At 39.2% G+C, this 17,512-nt stretch overlaps 2 protein-coding genes across 7 annotated transcripts in view; both read left to right on the top strand.

The window, feature by feature from the left end:
• Positions 1-4,740: 4,740 nt before the first annotated feature.
• Positions 4,741-7,758, top strand: LOC139420617 (DNA repair protein XRCC2-like). The gene is made up of 3 exons (XM_071170815.1): positions 4,741-4,816; positions 5,304-5,385; positions 5,485-7,758. Exons 1-3 carry the CDS (start codon positions 4,778-4,780, stop codon positions 6,288-6,290), a joined length of 927 nt encoding a protein of 308 aa, XP_071026916.1. The 5' UTR covers positions 4,741-4,777; the 3' UTR covers positions 6,291-7,758.
• A 5,387-nt stretch (positions 7,759-13,145) lies between these two features.
• The window catches only part of LOC139420219 (histone-lysine N-methyltransferase 2C-like), a 229,913-nt gene continuing 225,546 nt past the window's right edge, over positions 13,146-17,512 (top strand). For 5 of the 6 annotated variants that reach the window (XM_071170069.1, XM_071170068.1, XM_071170066.1 and 2 more), the window contains exon 1: positions 13,146-13,813. The gene's annotated coding sequence lies outside the window, so the exon portion shown is untranslated. The remainder of the gene's footprint in view (positions 13,814-17,512) is intronic. The other variant, XM_071170065.1, reaches the window with a different exon arrangement.

Below are 17,512 nucleotides of genomic sequence, written 5' to 3'. Positions count from 1 at the left end.
CCGGAATCTGCCCCTCCGGGAGGAATCCCGCAAACTCTCCCCCTGGTTTATCGTCCCTTTCCCATCTCCAAGCCCCTCTGCTGATCATTATCTGTTGTCCTGTACCCTCCGTATACATCCCACTTTTCATGTGTCCAGAATTAAACCCATGTCTCACAGCCCTTTGTCTCCTGTTTCCAATCCTACCCCTCTTCCCCGTCTCATCGGCATACACGGTGAGGCGTCTCCTGAAGGTTCGACCTCGGGGCAGGTGCTTCCAGTACCTGGTTGACTGGGAGGGTTAAGGTCCGGAGGAGAGGTGCTAGGTCCCTGCTAGAGATATCCTGGACCCAGATCTCATTGCGGATTTCCAATGCCAGCACCCCGGTCAACCAGGTATGTACCCAGGTGGGACGCCAGGTGGCGCCCCTAGAGGAGGGGGGTACTGTCACACCCTGATCTGTTTCACCTGTCTTTGTGCTTGTCTCCACACCCGTCCAGGTGTCGCCAATCTTCCCTATTATCCCCAATGTATTTACCTGTGTTCTCTGTTTGTCTGTGGCCAGTTTCTTTTGTTTTGTGAAACCTACCAGCATAGTTCTAGTTCCTGTTTTCTAGTTTTGACCTTTCTGCCTGCCCTGACCCTGAGACTGCCTGTTTTTCTGGACCTTTTAAACCCTATCTGGATTACTGACCTCTGCCTGCCCTTGACCTGTTGTTTTGCCTGCCCCTGTATAAGTAATACACTTTGTTACTTTGACACTGTCTGCATCTGGGTCTTACCTGAAATGTGTACAGTGCTAAGCTTGGAAGCGCATGTTGGTGGAATCAGATTCTGTACCACCTACAACAAAATACAGAACAATACACAATTTAACCACCACACATTGTATTGATCTCTATTAGACTGGCTAGCTAAGCATACATAACAAGGACATTTCGACATTGTCAGCTTGCTGTTAGCTAATGAGCATTACTAAATTGCCAGCAAAATTGCTAGCCAGCTGAGACTGGCTGAGAACCAACTAACTAACCGTAGATGATTTATACACATTCATTATTGATACCAACACACAAACAGAGAGTAAGTTAGCTATATTGACAATTCAATTTTTTGTAAAAGAGTGTTTTCCAGACAAGAGTGGAATAGATGATTACCAAATTGAGATACCAAATAAGAGTAACATTAGCTAGTTTACGTTAGCAAACGTCAGTCAAAGATAGAATCAACATGTTTACTCTGAAGGTAGTCTACCAGTCTAGCAGTGACTACCAGTACCATGGCATAAGCAAAATTGATTGACAGTGTGTATACCAAAAGATAGTTATATGATTTAGCTGAGGGATTACAGAGTTCAATACAGGACTGTAACATTAGATAGCTAACTTACCCAGCTGGCAAGCTAGCTAACATTAGGTTACCTCTAATTGAGAATCTTCAGAATAAAATTTACGGCATCGCAAAACACTGCTCAACTGTCGTCAAAATGGATTCCCCATCAGTTCAGCCTGAAAATCCCTCTGATAATCTCTGGTCTCTGAATCATTCTTGATCGCCGCAAGTCACTTGCAGAATCAGGGGGGAATCGCTGATAGATAGAACGGTGAAAGCTAACTAATTTTCACGCTTGTTTGTAATTAGCACAGAACACCACAAGGGTATGATATCAAACATTAGTGGAAAAACAAACGTAAAAAAGTAATAATCTTGCCTAAAAAAGTTTACTGTGTGTTGGTCATTCAATGTAAACAACACCATTATTCACGTTTGTGTGCATGCGGGTGGGCGGTATCAAATTTCGCTACCAGTGAAATGAAAATGTGCGAGTTCTAGCCAGTGGTTTGGATAATTGTTATGTTTATGATAAAAACTTTATGTTAATATGGTAATGGCTATTTGTCGTGGTAGAGCCAGGGTTAAATTCCCCTTTAATATTGAATTCCTTTGAATTTGGACAGACATAGAATCCAAACAGGTCAATGAAGGAGTTAAGTTGAGCTTGCAAGCTATCTCCACATACTTTGTGTGTCTTTTTACCCATCTACCAATAGGTGTCCTTCTTTGGGAGGCATTGGAAAACCTCACTGGTCTTTGTAGTTGAATCTGTGTTTGAAATGCACTGCTCGACTGAGGGCCCTTAAAGATACTTGTATGTGTGTGGTACAGAGATGAGGTAGTCCAAAAATAATGTTAAACACTACTATTGCACACAGTGAGTCCATGCAAAAACAGTTCTAAAGACATAATTCCACTTTGACTTTATGGGGTATTGTAGGCCAGTGACACAAAATCTTAATTTAATCCATTTTAAATTCAGGCAACAAAATGTGAAAAAGTCAATGGGTATGAATGCTTTCTGAAGGCACTGTATTTATGGTCTGTCCCACGGACAAAGCAGAATGCATTTGGCAATATTTTCTATCCCAATCAATTTGCAATAAATATTTCAGAAACAACTGAAACATTTTGTAATTAGTTCCCTATTATATATTCACAACACCAGGTTGTGTCTCAATCCCAGCCTTTCTGATTAAGTATAACTTCCTGTTTAACCATGCTAATTCATCATGGAGGAAAAAGTAATCTCCTCTAAAATTGATATTGTTACTCAAAACATGCAGTGGTTTAATTAATAGAGTCCTTAACTAATGTATTGCCCACTGGCTGAGTTATTCATCAAGTTAATCACACCTGTGAGTGTACGGGCCTAGCCTTCAGATTCAGAATGCTGAAGGTCTGCAAAAATCTTAATTTGTTTGATTCTATACTGTAATTTACTGCAGGCTCATACCACTAATAGATGTAATGTTTTTGCAACAAGTCTGGATACGATTTAATGTTGATCCATTTTAAATTATTTGTAGCCTTGCTATAAAATGTAAAAAATGAATGTATTTTCCCCCTGAAAGAGAATTTGAACAACCCATGTAGCAAAGCCACAGCAAAATCATACCACCATGACCCATCTCTGATGGGGTTATCCCCCCTCCAGCTGGCAGGCTATTTGACCTATTTACTCCTTAGTCATGTGTCCTGCATGAACAAATAATAACAAACTTCATCTTAACTTTTTCAAAACTAGTTTAGACTATTCTGTCCTACAGTATTACTATCTCAATCGAGGAGCCTACTACAGTTAGCCACTGGCACTGTATTTACATTAAAAGCATACCTAACCTAAACTCTTGTTATTTATAATATATTGTAATAATATATTATTAATCTTATTATCATGTTACCATTAACTGAGAAGGTGCTTTCCACTTGCAGAGTGGAACAGAGTCAGATGGCAAAAGGTTGTGTCAATTGGTGGCATAACATGTTTTATTTATTTCACCTTTAATTAACCAGGTAGGTCAGTTGAGAACAAGTTCTCATTTACAACTGCGACCTGGCAACATAACCTTAGTAACTGTCATTTTCGAGGCAGATCACATACCTTCAATGCAAACTCAGCTTTTTCGAGCAAACAAACTCACCCAATCCCACAATCTATCACGCAAAGTGGTGGGTGGACTGCCATGCTCATGATGACGAAAGAATGTCCCCAAAACACCATAGACTTTTTGCAACAACTGTATCAAAAAGTTCGTTCAAATACAGTGTATTATTGAAGGTTAGATAGAAGGCTGATTGCTCTGTCCCGTGCTCGCTTATTTCCCTCTACCGTTATTTATATTCCTAATAGTATGACAGCGAGCGTATTTCCATTGCGCTGGCTCCGTTCCCCACTCGAGCGTAGTAATGGGAACTCGCACACCTGACCGTGACTCAGTTTCTCATACCAAAATGCTCTGTTATGTAGAATGGTTGCTGAATCAATCAGCTGTTACAGAAAAAAATACTTTATTGAAACCTGTGAAATTTATTTCCTTATAACACAACATGAAATAACCAGTCAGTTTAAGAATAACTTCTTATTTTACAACGATGGCCTAACCCTCGCCACCATATGGGACTCCCGATCACCGACGGTTGTGCCCGGGATCGAAACAAGGTCTGACGTCTCTAGTGTAACAGTATTGCTTCAGTATTGCTCTCATCACACCTACCTGGGCTCGAACCAGGGACCCTCTGTACACATAGACAACTGACAAACACACGAAGCATCGTTAACCATCGCCCCACAAAAGCTTTGCAGAGCAAGGGGAACAACTACTTCAAGCTCTCAGAGCGAGCGACGTCACCAATTGAAACGCTATTTGTTCTGCACCCCGCTAACTAGCTAGGCATTTCACATCGGTTAGACTAACACTGAGATGAAGTGCTTTAAACGGCTGCGCCACTCGGTAGCCTAAATGAAGAAGCCGTAAAAACATCTAAGGATGATTTTAGACAGGCAGCCCAATTCTGATATTTGTTTCACTAATTTATATTTTGGCCAATCAGATCAGCTCTTAAAATTATCTGAAGTGGAAATAAATATCAGAATTTGGCTGCCTGTAAAACGCTGCCAGAATACCACCAATGTATTTAAATATAAACAACGCAAGGTGGCATCTGAACTCCACTGTTTCCTCTCTGGACGCGAAGTTTTGGCAACCTTGTTATGCTGTAAACCATTCCTCACGCGCCCAATGAAAAGCAGGAAAATAATATTATGTCACACGAGCTAATATACTTTATTATTGATAAAGTTAGGATTAATAGCAATTATGCTTAACTACTTTTCATTATGTGTACCAAAGATTCGATAACAATGCATATAGCTCGTCTGTGTCAGATATTACGGTAAAATACCAAAAGCCGGAAGTCGATTTGAAAAAGCGCGATCTTTTTTCCTGACAGATACAGGGGATGACAACTACTGCCAAAATGACAGAGAACGGTGCACAAGTATGTTGCAAATTAACGTTACCCTATAAGTGTAATAAGTATCTAACGAAAGGTTTTGAATAAAGTAACATTATGTATATGTCGATGTGCACCTTTCCATCGAGTATATCCCCATGTGCTTAGCTAACCAACCTTTTCTTTGTACGTGCTCTTTTATAACCCTTTCGTGCTTTTCTATCCCTTTCGACACACACTCCATACAGGTTAACGAGTATGTACCCGATAACTAACATTGTTAACACTTACGCACTTCCATACAACGATCTAGTAACCACAGAGACACATCGCAGTTAGCTTAGTTCTAACAAACATTTTACAGTCACTTCCTGGTTCCGATCAGCTGTTTTCCTGCTTTGGGCCAGATATGAATACCGAAGGTAAAACAGAACTTCAAGTTAGCAGCTAGTAGTACTTTGTTATCAAAGTCAAATCAGAAGGTCATGAATATATTATGTTGTTTTCTAAATGAGTATGTTTTTTCTTTCAGTTGTTTGCTAGGTTGGAGGGGAGACGGTCATTGAGGGACATTGAACCTCACATCTTTCCTGATGGTGCTGGACCTATTCAAGGTAGTTTGCCCAGGTGTATAAACATGGCATCTTTAGGCCATATAAATAAATTATTACAGTAGTCACATAGTTGACATTTCTTTTACATTCATTCTCCAGGTGACGTAGTGGAGTTCCATGGCACCGAGGGAAGTGGAAAGACTGAGACCATGTACCATCTGGTGACCCACTGCATCCTCCCAGCCGACCGGGGGGGCCTGGAAGTGGAAGTCATGTACGTGGACACCGACTATCACTTTGACATGCTGAGGCTGGTGACAGTACTGGAGCAGCGTCTGGGGGAGGACGCAAAAGGAGAGGATAGTGGGGCGGCGGTAGAGCCTGAGGAGAGGGTGCGAGCCTGCCTAGGCCGACTCTTCGTGGTTCACTGCTCCAGCTCAGTCCAGCTGCTTCTCACACTGCACTACCTGGAGAATACCTTCTGCAGCCGGCCCACTCTGTGCCTATTGGTCATCGACAGCATCTCAGCCTTCTATTGGGTGGACCGAAGTGGGGGAGGGGAGAGCGTGGCAAAGCAGGAAGCCAACCTCAGGAAGTGTTCAGAGCTCCTGGATCGGCTGCTGAGAGACTACCGTATAGTGGTGTTTGCCACCACGCACGCCATCATGAGGAACTACGGGCACTCGGCTCAGGCTGACTTGGCGGCCATGACACCTGGGCCCTCTGAGCCATCCTCATCGTCTTCCTCCTGGAGACAGTGGTCCTCCTCTCATGCCTCAAACTTTGACAAGGCCTACCTCAGCAGGGCCTGGCAGAGGCTAGTGACACACAGAGTGCTGTTTTCCAAAGGAGAGGTGACCAAGGACAGAAAGCAGGTGTTTTCAGCTGCATGCACCACCACAAGTACAAGAGGCACTAAATGCTCATCTTTTTGTGTTATGGAAGGGGGTGTTCAGTTTTTATGAAGATGTTGTTGAACTCAATTGATTGTATTCTATTCTGATTCTGGATGTGTTAAACTGATATTAGATGCTACAGCAACTTTTAGTGGTTTTATTTCTTACATTTGTTGGATTATTTTAATCCACCAAATGTGGATGCTATTATGTTTTATGTTTGTGTCATTTGTAAAATAATAAATCAATACAAAATAAGTAAGATAGGGCAACTGTTACAGAGGTTGCAAATGTTTTGAAACAGTCTGAATACTTTTGAATAACTGTATGCTTTAGAAGAAAACATTCTAAAACCCTGTTTTTGCTTTGTCATTATGGGGAATTTTGTGATGGTTGATGAGGGGGAAAAAACTATTTAATAATATTTTAGAATACGGCTGTAACTTAACAAAATTAGGAAAAAGTCAAGGGGTCTCAATACTTTCATACACTGTACATTCAGTGTCTTCAAAAAGTATTCATACCCCTTGACTTATTCCACATTTTGTTGTGTTACAGCCTGAATTTAAGATTTAAAAAAATCTCACCCATCCACACACAATACCCCATAATGACAAAGTGAAAACTTATTTTTTGAAATTCTGGAAAATGTATTGAAAATTAAATACAGAAATATTTAATTTACATTAGTATTCACACCCACGAGTCAATACTTTGTAGAAGCACCATTGGCAGCGATTAGTCTTTCTGGGTAAGTCTCTTAAGATATTTCCACAGCTGGATTGTGTAACATTTGCCTATTTATTCTTTTCAAATTCCTTCAAGGTCTCTTACATTGGTTGTTGATCTCATTGCTAGACAACCATTTTCAGGTCTTGGTGAGGTTAGGTGAGGTCATTTGTACATGAAGTGACTATGCATGTAGATCATAAACAACGAGTAGCAGCAGTGTACAATAAGGGGGGGGGGGGGGGGTGTCAATGGCGATTTAAGAAGACTTAAGTCAAAACTGTAACTCGGCCAGGAACATTCACTATCTTGGAAACCAACTCCAGTGTACATTTTCCCTTGTGTTTTAGTTTATTGTCCTGCTGAAAAGGGGAATTCATCTTCCCCTGTCTGGTATAAAGCAGACAATCGGGTTTTCCTCTAGGATTTTACCTGTGCTTAGCTCCATTCCGTTTCCTTTTTATTCTGAAAAACTCCCCAGTCCTTAACGATTAGAGGCATACCCATAACATAATGTAGCCACCACTGTGCTTGAAAATATGGAGAGTGGTACTCAGTAATGTGTTGTATTGAATTTGCCCCAAACATAAACTTTTTATTCAGGACAAAAAGATAATTGTGTTGCACATTCTTTGCAGTATTACTTTAGTGCCTTGTTGCAAACAGGATGCATGTTTTTGAATGGTTTTATTCTGTACAGGCTTCCTTCTTTTCACTCTTTCAATTAGGTTACTATTGTGGAATAACTACAATGTTGTTGATCCGTCCTCATTTTTCTCCAATCACAGCCATTAAACTCTAACTGTTTTAAAGTCTCCATTGGCCTCATGGTGAAATCCCGGAATGGTTTCCTTCTTCTCCTGCAACTGAGTTAGGAAGGATGCCTGTATCTTTGTAGTGATTGGGTGTATTGAAGCAACATCCAAAGTGTAATTAATAACTTCACCATGCTCAAATGGATATTCAATGTCTGATGTTTTAATTTTTTTCCTATCTACCAATAGGTGCCCTTCTTTGCGAGGCATTGGAAAACCTCCCTGGTCTTTGTGGTGGATCTGTTTTTAAATTCACTGCTCAACTGAGGGACCTTACAGATAATTGTATGTGTGGGGTACAGAGATGAGGTAGTCATTCAAAAATCATGTTAAACACTATTATTGCACACAGAGTGAGGCCATGCAACTTATTATGTGACTTGTTAATAAATTGTATATTATTAAACTTACTTAGGCTTGCTATTAGAAAGGGGTTGAATACTTATTGACTCAAGAAGTTTCAGCTTTTCATTTTTTATTAATTTTCAAAAATGTAGAAAAGTATAATTCCACTTTTACATTATGGGATGTTATGTGTAGGCCAGTTACAAAAAAATCTAAATTGACTCCATTTTAAATTCAGGCTGTAACACAACAAAATGTGGGGTGTGAATACTGTAGACTCTAAAAATGGAAATTACCCTTCATATGACAGATCTTCTTAAGTCTAAAGTATTTTGGAAAAGAGGATATACTGTATGACAGTTAGAAAGAGAGAGTTTTCTATGAAATAAGCCATCAATAGATTGTGTGTACAAATATGTCTGTGTGTATGTGTGTTAACACTCTTGTAGAGTATATTTCACAGACAGTTCAAGGGTAGAGTGGATGGAGCAGAGCCTCTGTATGTCAGTCATCCAGATTCATGTACAGTCTGGGATAACTGTCAAACCAAACTCGCCCTCTATAGGACTTCCTTAATCTCTATTCTAGTAAATGTTTAGGGTGATAGTTTAAAACAGTTTCATGGACTGTTGAGCCTCATCAATTCCTAGGTTATTACCTAGCTTGTAATATGGGGAGTGCTTGGTCAAGCTGGCAAGCACTACTATTTAAATGCGGTCTTCATGTTCAAGCAGGACTACTCTCACCCTACCCAATTATCCTTTGACTTTTGACACCCAGCCAGCATCCCATAGCGATGCCCTGGAGAAACACAACTAATTACACAGTAATTATCTATCAGTCACGCCTCCTGTGGAACCCAGACTGCTCGTAGCTCATTGACGGAGACCAGCTGTACTGTACATAATAGCAGGGTTTTGTTCCCTCCCTGTGGATCCCTGTATTGTTTCACGGCTCTCTGTTCTATAAGGCAAGCCTTACTGAGTAATTAAGCACTGAATGGTTTGTTATTACTCTAAGAGGAGTTGGTAAAAGTACCCACCCCTCCAGCAGCTGTTCACTCTGCTCCACCATTGTCCCATGTCATGTGATTTATCCCTCAGGGTATTAACTAAATAGCCCACAAGGACAGGGACTGTTGCACATACTGTATGTATCCCCCAACCGATCCAAATTTAGGACAAATTGCTGCGTAGATGAGTTGTGAAAATCTGTTGTGTGTTGTGTTTGAAAGGTACATTCAACTTCAGACCTCTGTTGAGTGACAGCTGGGCCTGTTTAATTAAAATTCTCAACAGTGTTAGAAGAAATATGAATATTAAAGGTGAAATCTGTAAAAATACACATTTTTCTCATTAGAATGAACTGTCATCCAGAACCGAGGAAACTATATTGTGTCCTCAGTTCGGGATAAATAGCCCACCTATAATGATGACATCCTTTGTATTTGGAGTGTGCAGTTGGTTTCAGTCGATAAGCATTAACCACAATGGCCTCATGGCAGTACAAGTCTGTGCTGATCGCCCAGCAGTTGCCAAGTCATTTCACATTGTATTCTTTGTGCTCTCTCTTTAAGCTTTGCTCCTGGTCGATATGGCTTAAGGCTCCTATTTTCTTGAAAATGTTCAGATCAATTCTCTTCTATCATAGAAAGAGCAAAGCAAAATTCTGATCTCTCCGACTCACCCTTACTCTGCCAAAAAGGTTGGATTTGAAGGTTTTTGATGTTGCAGTTTAGATTTTCTATACAAGCAAGTGTGGTCAAGGGCACAACTGTGTTGTTGTTCTTCAGAATTGGCTGCCTTATAGATAGATACACTGGCAATCACCTTGAATGATCATGGTTAAAAGGGATGCAGCTGATGTAAAAGTCACCTCAAAAATTGCAATTGTTTTGCATTTTAGCTAACCCTAATCCCAATTTCTAACCTTAACCTAATTCGCCTAACTTGCTACATTAATTATCCTAATCTGCTACGTTAATTATCCCAACTGCTATCTTAATTATCCTAACCTGCTATGTTAATTATCCTAACCTGCTACATTAATTATCCTAACCTGCTATGTTAATTCTCCTAACCTGCTACGTTAATTCTCCTAACCTGCTACGTTAATTCTCCTAACCTGCTACGTTAATTCTTCTAACCTGCTATGAAGTTCTGATTTGATCTGCATCCCATTTAGTCAAAACCAATTTGAATGTCTATCTCAGCATGAGGATACAATTATGCATATTAATATCCTCTGTCATGTTTGATAATCAATAATAACCCATACTCTTCTTCATAATCCACATTCACAAGGTGTTGATCTTGGCTGTAAAGGCATCACCTTGATTCTAGCTTGCTGAAGCACCAGCAACCATACTATTTCAAAACATCCCACTCAGAGGTCGGATAGCTCAAACACTAGATTTAGATTTAGATTTAACACTAGATTTAATTTAATGTAGTCAGCACAAACTATCAATCAATGTAATGCACGTTACATGATGGCACACAGGCTCAATATTATTTTATTATGAATTATGAATTTGCTTACTTACTGATTTTAACTGGGTCCCCTTGCCCACATTCAACCAACAGACTTCAAGACCACGACAGCACAGCAGCCTTTAACTTTGGCCCAGAAAACCAAATGGATGCCAAGCAGCACAAAAGAAAGACAGTTCCTCTTAATTGATTTGTTTATTGCTGTTGATTTTTTCTTTGTGTTCTTCAGCAGTTAGCAAAAGGCTTGACGCCTGGGGAGGGCTTATGGCTCTGAATGATACCATTTAGTAGTCCAAGCCTGGGGTGAAGAAGCAGTGTGTTCAATAACATATCCTTAATTAGAAGACATGAGACCAATGATTCTTAGTTTGTTATTTCGCTATGTGTTTGGGTGTTAAACAGATGTGTATGTGTGTGTGTGTGTGTGTATTGTATTCAAGCTTTGAGAAATTGTGATATATATACTGTAAGGTAAAACATAATGGAAGTTGCCATTTAACCTAACTCCATGAAATCCAGAGTGAATGGTCTTAACTAGTCTCGTATGTGGCATCCATTTGTCGTTCCATCCCATCTCTATAATTATTGTCCTGGTTAAAAAAAATGTGCAAAGTTACCATGGTGTTAGAGGTTTATGAATAAAACCTCACTGCAGTCATGTGGTATCATCAAATATTAGAGTAAAAGAGGATACATAGGGGATAGAATCAGTATTTTCTACTTGCCACTTCCTAAGGTAGCCTATGTTACGGGTGTAAAACAGGGGTAGCCACTGGGTTGCTTCAGCAGGAGACCTCCAGCTGGAGTAATTTGTAAATGTATTGCCCAAGTCTCTCAATGTTAAACCACTGCATGACGTGAGAAAATGAAGGGCTAATTCAGACCAATTATATAGATTGGTGCAAATTAAATTATTATTATTTTGTTATTTTGAATTCTAAAGTTTCAAAGGGCTTGGGTTAGGGAGATGGGGCTCCATTAGGATTGTATAATATGACAGGGAAGAGAGTGGTGCAGTCCCTTTCAAGGTATATACAATTGGGCTTGAAAGAGAAAGGTCCTGCATTAGCAATTCAAAATGAATCCAATATTGTCTCAAAATAAGACCTCCTTGAATTAATTAGAAAGGATTTGGGATGACAAAAGGTAACATTTGAATGAACCTTTAGCTTGATCTAGGCTGTATAATTGCAACAAAAGCACAGTGTGTTATTGTGGTATACCATATGAGTGAAGAGGGATATCATCTAACTGTATCCATGTGTCATCCATCAGAACAACTCCCAACGTCTATTATATGGATGTGAATATATACTGGATGCATTTTGGGGAAGGTTATTCATAGATTATTTTTTTTAAATCAAACATGATTGTCATATACAGTGATGGCTTAGTGTGCTGATGGTGGGTAGGGAAACATAGTAGTGCAGACTATATTTATACGAGTCCTACCCCTACTCAAAACACTTCACGGCAGAGAAGAAGCACACTTTCATTGACACAAACGCACACAGAACTAAGGACACAAGAGGAGGATATAAGTGAGGTCTGAGCACTCAGTGAATCAGTGAAGCACTGTCCTATGAGACAGTGGAGCCTCTTTCAACCCATGAAGCTCATTTCCTCCTGCACCTGGACCAGTCTGGACTTCCTCCATCCCCTCCTTGACCCCCAGAGTGCATCCCACTGATCAATGAGAAAAAGAAATCTAAAGAAAAGAGCTGAGCAGAATCAATAGATAAAGTAACACTATGATAGGCGGATGTAAGTGAATGTATGGGTGTCTTATTTGGCCCCTCAAGGAAGTTGATGCCTGGTGTTTAAATGTAATTTGTGACTCCTTTTGACAAAAAATAAATGGATGCATTAGGATGTGCTTTAAGTGTGTTTGATACCTTAATGTTTAATAATCAACTCATAATATGTTTAGCAAAGTACACAATTCATAACTCTATTAGAACTCCCACAATTACCTTAATAATTTTCTGCAGCGAAAGGCAAAATGCAATTCATGATGTAATGCACTTCTGCCAACTAGTAGAATATTCTTATGTGATAATTCTGAGAACAAGGACTTTTATAGAAACAGAAATAAAACATTTTTTAAAAACTTATTTTCAACCATAATATCTAATCACAAAAGAATAGGTATGTTGCCACTGTGCTCTCTTGAATTAAACCAGCAGATATTAATCAAAATAGAGAGAATGCATGGCCACGCGAACAGAATCCCATCCACTCTACGTAAAAACTCCAGGTCCATGGTTTGAGAGTTCTTGGCTGATGACTGAGAAGTCTCTTTACCTGGATAGTGCTCCAATGTATCACTCCGCAGGGTCAGTGAGACTTTTTTTCATAACATGTATTACGCGATCTGACCCAAAACGCTGCAATTTACATATATTTGTATTTGAGCCTTTGCATAAGCTCATTTTTTATAAATGGTTTATTCCTCCTGGACCATTATTTTATATAATACGTGTAATTTAACATTTCATTGGACCTATTTCCGCGCCTAACGTTGACAGGCAGTGCTTAGGTCTCTCCTAAACATGGCCACCATGATGGAGTAAATGCTTCAACTTTAAATTTCACATTTTCAGAAGAAAACTTAATTTTCTGTATTCTAACAGGAATGTTCCAACGGAAGACATTATGTCAAACATTATCCATATGAAATATTTGAAGAAAGTTTCTTGTTGGATTTAATACTGGTTTAAGTTGGCTGGAAGCTGGAAAGGAAAAAAAAGAATTGCATCAATTCCGTAAGCGTTTTCTTTTCTCTCGATAGTTTTAAAGCTTTAACAAACCTTTTGTGGGAATTTACAAGTTGTGGATATATCATTTTTGCAATCATTTTACTGTGAAGAATTCAAGAAACGATTGGGATGTATAATATCATTTTGATGCGTTTTCCAGTGGAAAGTGAATCTTGGTGGTCGAAAGGAGAGAAGTAACGTTTGTGTTAACTGGTTGACGTACTTTTATAAGCCAAGAACCGAAGAATACATAAAGGAATATATCAGTTCATGTATGGTTTTGAGGCGCCGAAAGTGCACCGGTCGTTTCCCCATATTTTTGAATTGGTGGAAGATCGAGTCAACGAAACCCCCCCCCCCCCACCCCACTTATAATAAACGAAAGTATTACATTTCTCATATGGCTTTAAAGGTCATGAAGGAAATTCATCTACACTTCTAGGGTTTAAAAGGTAAGTTGTAATGTATATCTCGACATTTTACTCGTAGTTTTGTTTCTTGCGCAGCGAGAACCAGCCACCCTCAAGATTTCCGTGTGGCCACTCATGTCACCGTAGTGTAGAGCGCTCGGTTTCTGTTATTTCGATGCTAATATATGGTCTCATACTGCTTAAATTCAACTTAATTTCAGTTTTAATATGAGACTTTAACGCTATGGTAAGGCTACTCACGCAAGAAGAGGCAATCGATGTCAGTGTTTGGCATGGTTATGACTATCAACTAATGATGCGGTCAAAAACTTATTTTGTGTGTGTGTTTACAGAGCTTTGAACAACATACGTCCAACCCCAATGCCCACTCTTGAACTGTACAAATGGGTTTTGACATAAGCAGATCACAGAGCCTGGACGTTTTAAACCAGAGGTCTCAAACGCTAGTCCACTATATTCGGTGTACAGTATTCAGCCTTTCAGTAACACACCTGACTTTACAAATTATGTCCCAGACTGAAGATGCATGTTTGGATGACTATTTGAATCAGGTCAGGTGATCCCTGATCACCCAGTAACGTTAGGTCTCCAGGACCTAAATTGGAGAACCACACATTTTCTATGGCTATTGGTATGACATGAGGTGAGCCCAGTGTTGTTGTTATCTTTCCTCAATAACTATGCATAACTCTTGGTGTGACTTTAAAGCCAACACTGCTTGCAGGTCCTTCCATTGACAACCAAGGAATCCAGTTGCTATCATATGATGTCTCATTTAATTTTGAACAAAATTTGTCATTGGACCACAGCGTTATGTGAGCCAAGAACAGGAAAATGTTATGAGAATCTATGTGCATCATGTTGTTAAGTGAATGAAGATTGAGACCAAATGCTGTAGACGGGTAGGAGTTTTATTGGATTTATATTAAGCCTAGACCTGGACTAAAAAGTTGTTTCAATTGAGACTAGGCTTAATCTGTGTTTGGGAAACTGACCCTGAAGCTTTTATAAGTCATGTGAAAGAATGAGCGGATCCTTGAATATAGGACATAGAATGGCTCAATTAATCTCCATCAGTCTGATACATGTCGTGGTCCTGTAGTGCTTACTAAGAACCTAGCGAAGATGAGTGTTGCCAAAAAAGTCAAGCCTCCCTCAAAGGATGGGTCTCACCACCCCACTTGTAATACTTTTAATATTTGTTTTGGAGACCTTGCACATTAAAACACAGCAATTGGGCTACATAGTTGAAGTGTTGGTTTTTAGCTAGATGTTTTGCCAAGCTGAAAGGAGAGCAAAACATCAAGGAGGATTATTCAATATCACTATTTTCACTGTTTGAAGGCTACCTAATATGTAAGCACTTCATACCACCTTCATAACCCATATTCCTGTGTCTTGGCACTTACAGTGCAAATTCTGACTAGGCTCCCCATAAACAGAGGGCAATTCCACGGTAATGGAATTGCATTGACTCTGATTTTTCACTTAAAATGTATGCCAAACAAAAGCCATTGATGTCAAAGTTTAACAAATTATACAAGTCAATGATGTCTGCAGAAAGAATGGGGTGCGAGCTATGACATGACACATTGACTTTGGTGAAAAAAAATAGATTTCTCTTATTGAACTACAGTAAGTGAAGTGGATTTACACCCAGAAACAGAATTTCATCATGGGTCCCTGGTCTCAACTACAGAGAAATGCATAATTGGGGATATGAATGTCATTCTCTTCATGGTGATGTATCCTAAATACAGTGGGGAGAACAAGTATTTGATACACTGCCGATTGTGCAGGTTTTCCTACTTACAAAGTATGTAGAGGTCTGTCATTTTTATCACAGGTACTTCAACTGTACCTAAAACAAAAATCCAGAAAATCACATTGTATGATTTATAAGTAATTAATTTGCATTTTATTGCATGACATAAGTATTTGATACATCAGAAAAGCAGAACAGAAACGTTTGTTTGCAATTACAGAGATCATACGTTTCCTGTAGTTCTTGACCAGGTTTGCACACACTGCAGCAGGGATTTTGGCCCACTCCTCCATACAGACCTTCTCCAGATCCTTCAGGTTTCGGGGCTGTCGCTGGGCAATACAGACTTTCAGCTCCCTCCAAAGATTTTCTATTGGGTTCAGGTCATTTTGGCGATAGGCTACTTTGAAGCAAGGTAAGCTATGCCTCATACAATGAAGTAAAACTTCCAGGTTTCAAAGAATTAAGGAACAGAAAACATATAATGAGGCTATGCTAACGATAGGCCTAACCGTCTTCGTCTTCTGGAAAGGCTTTCCCAAAAACCTTCTTAATTAAATGTTAACTAGCTACAAAGTCAACTATGCCTACCTGGCAGAATGATATCATGATTATTTGCATCAGGCCAGTGGCCATTTGTTTTGCAAACTCCATCTCATGTGCACTATTGAAACACTGCTAACCAAAAAACAGTGGTAGGTGCCTGTGCACTTGAATTAAAGGGTAACTACACCAAAAAATCAAAGTGTGTTAGAGTTTTCCCAGACCTCAAGTGTTCTCCTGATGTGGTTTATGCATTATGAACTTAGAACATCCAATTTTGTTTTGCTATTAAAAAGCGACTTTGAGAGCATAAATCGGAATAAAAAGGGAAAAATCTGCCAAAATGTCTGACTCTGTTGACAGCCTCATTTCCATAGTTTCCATAGTTGGCCTGACTGAAAGACCAATATTGGATTTTCAGGTCATTCAGAGTGTATGTCACTGTTTCTCATAATTTTCACATGGTGCCTTTCCTTCGCCGAGTGGGTCGTTGTGGATTTTTTTGGGGGGTCAATTTAGAGTATACCCACTTCTCTAGACACCACTGCTGGTTTGTGACTATGATTTCCCATTGTAGCCAATTCAATTGCTGAAATTCAGTTATTTTTTTTTTAAACTAAATTTATATCAGTAATAACACTAATTGTTGGGTCTACCTTGTTACTTCTGTGAACATTCATTATTCTCATTTCATGAGGTAGAGAAATTAGAAAATATCTTAAAGATATGTGGGTTTTTGGTAACTGAATGTCAAGACACAAGGCAATGTTTCTTAAACTTACAAAAGGCAGAACAATTGTTGATAGTTGGCAGGATTCTTTACTTCATTATTGTTTTGATATATTTCTAAAACCTTTAGACATTTTGTGGGAGATGTTCTTCTTTTCCATAATTTTAACTTATTCACATTTATTTTGTATGGATAACTGTTGAAAAATGAATGTGCCTTAATTTCTAAAACGCATAGACTCTTAGCTTTTATTTGACATGCAATTTGACATGCTTCAATGAACTTCACATGTTCATGTGTCCTTTTACATGGAAATGACTCAGAATTATCTGTGAGGCAAAGAAATGAATAGGCATATTCTGACAAATTGCTTGGTAGCTACAGTGGGCAGAACAAGTATTTGATACATTGCCGATTTTACAGGTTTTCCTACTTACAAAGCATGTAGAGGTCTGTAATTTTTATCATAGGTACACTTCAACTGTGAGAGACGGAATCTAAAACAAAAATCCAGAAAATCCCATTGTATGATTTTTAAGTAATTAATTTGCATTTTATTGCATGACATAAGTATTTGATACATCAGAAAAGCAGCACTTAATATTTGGTACAGAAACCTTTCTTTGCAATTACAGAGAGCATACGTTTCCTGTAGTTCTTGACCAGGTTTGCACACATTGCA

Source organism: Oncorhynchus clarkii, chromosome 11 (genome assembly GCF_045791955.1).
Source record: "Oncorhynchus clarkii lewisi isolate Uvic-CL-2024 chromosome 11, UVic_Ocla_1.0, whole genome shotgun sequence".
Classification (NCBI taxonomy): domain Eukaryota; kingdom Metazoa; phylum Chordata; class Actinopteri; order Salmoniformes; family Salmonidae; genus Oncorhynchus; species Oncorhynchus clarkii.
This window is presented reverse-complemented; position numbering and strand designations above follow the sequence as displayed.

What these genes read in the sequence shown, in the direction of transcription:
- LOC139420617 (XM_071170815.1), top strand. Translation starts at nt 4,778, where the DNA reads ATGACAACTACTGCCAAAATGACAGAGAACGGTGCACAA. An exon ending in TGACAGAGAACGGTGCACAA is followed by an intron (nt 4,817 to 5,303) that starts GTATGTTGCAAA and finishes TTTTTCTTTCAG; the next exon opens with TTGTTTGCTAGGTTGGAGGG. An exon ending in TGGTGCTGGACCTATTCAAG is followed by an intron (nt 5,386 to 5,484) that starts GTAGTTTGCCCA and finishes TTCATTCTCCAG; the next exon opens with GTGACGTAGTGGAGTTCCAT.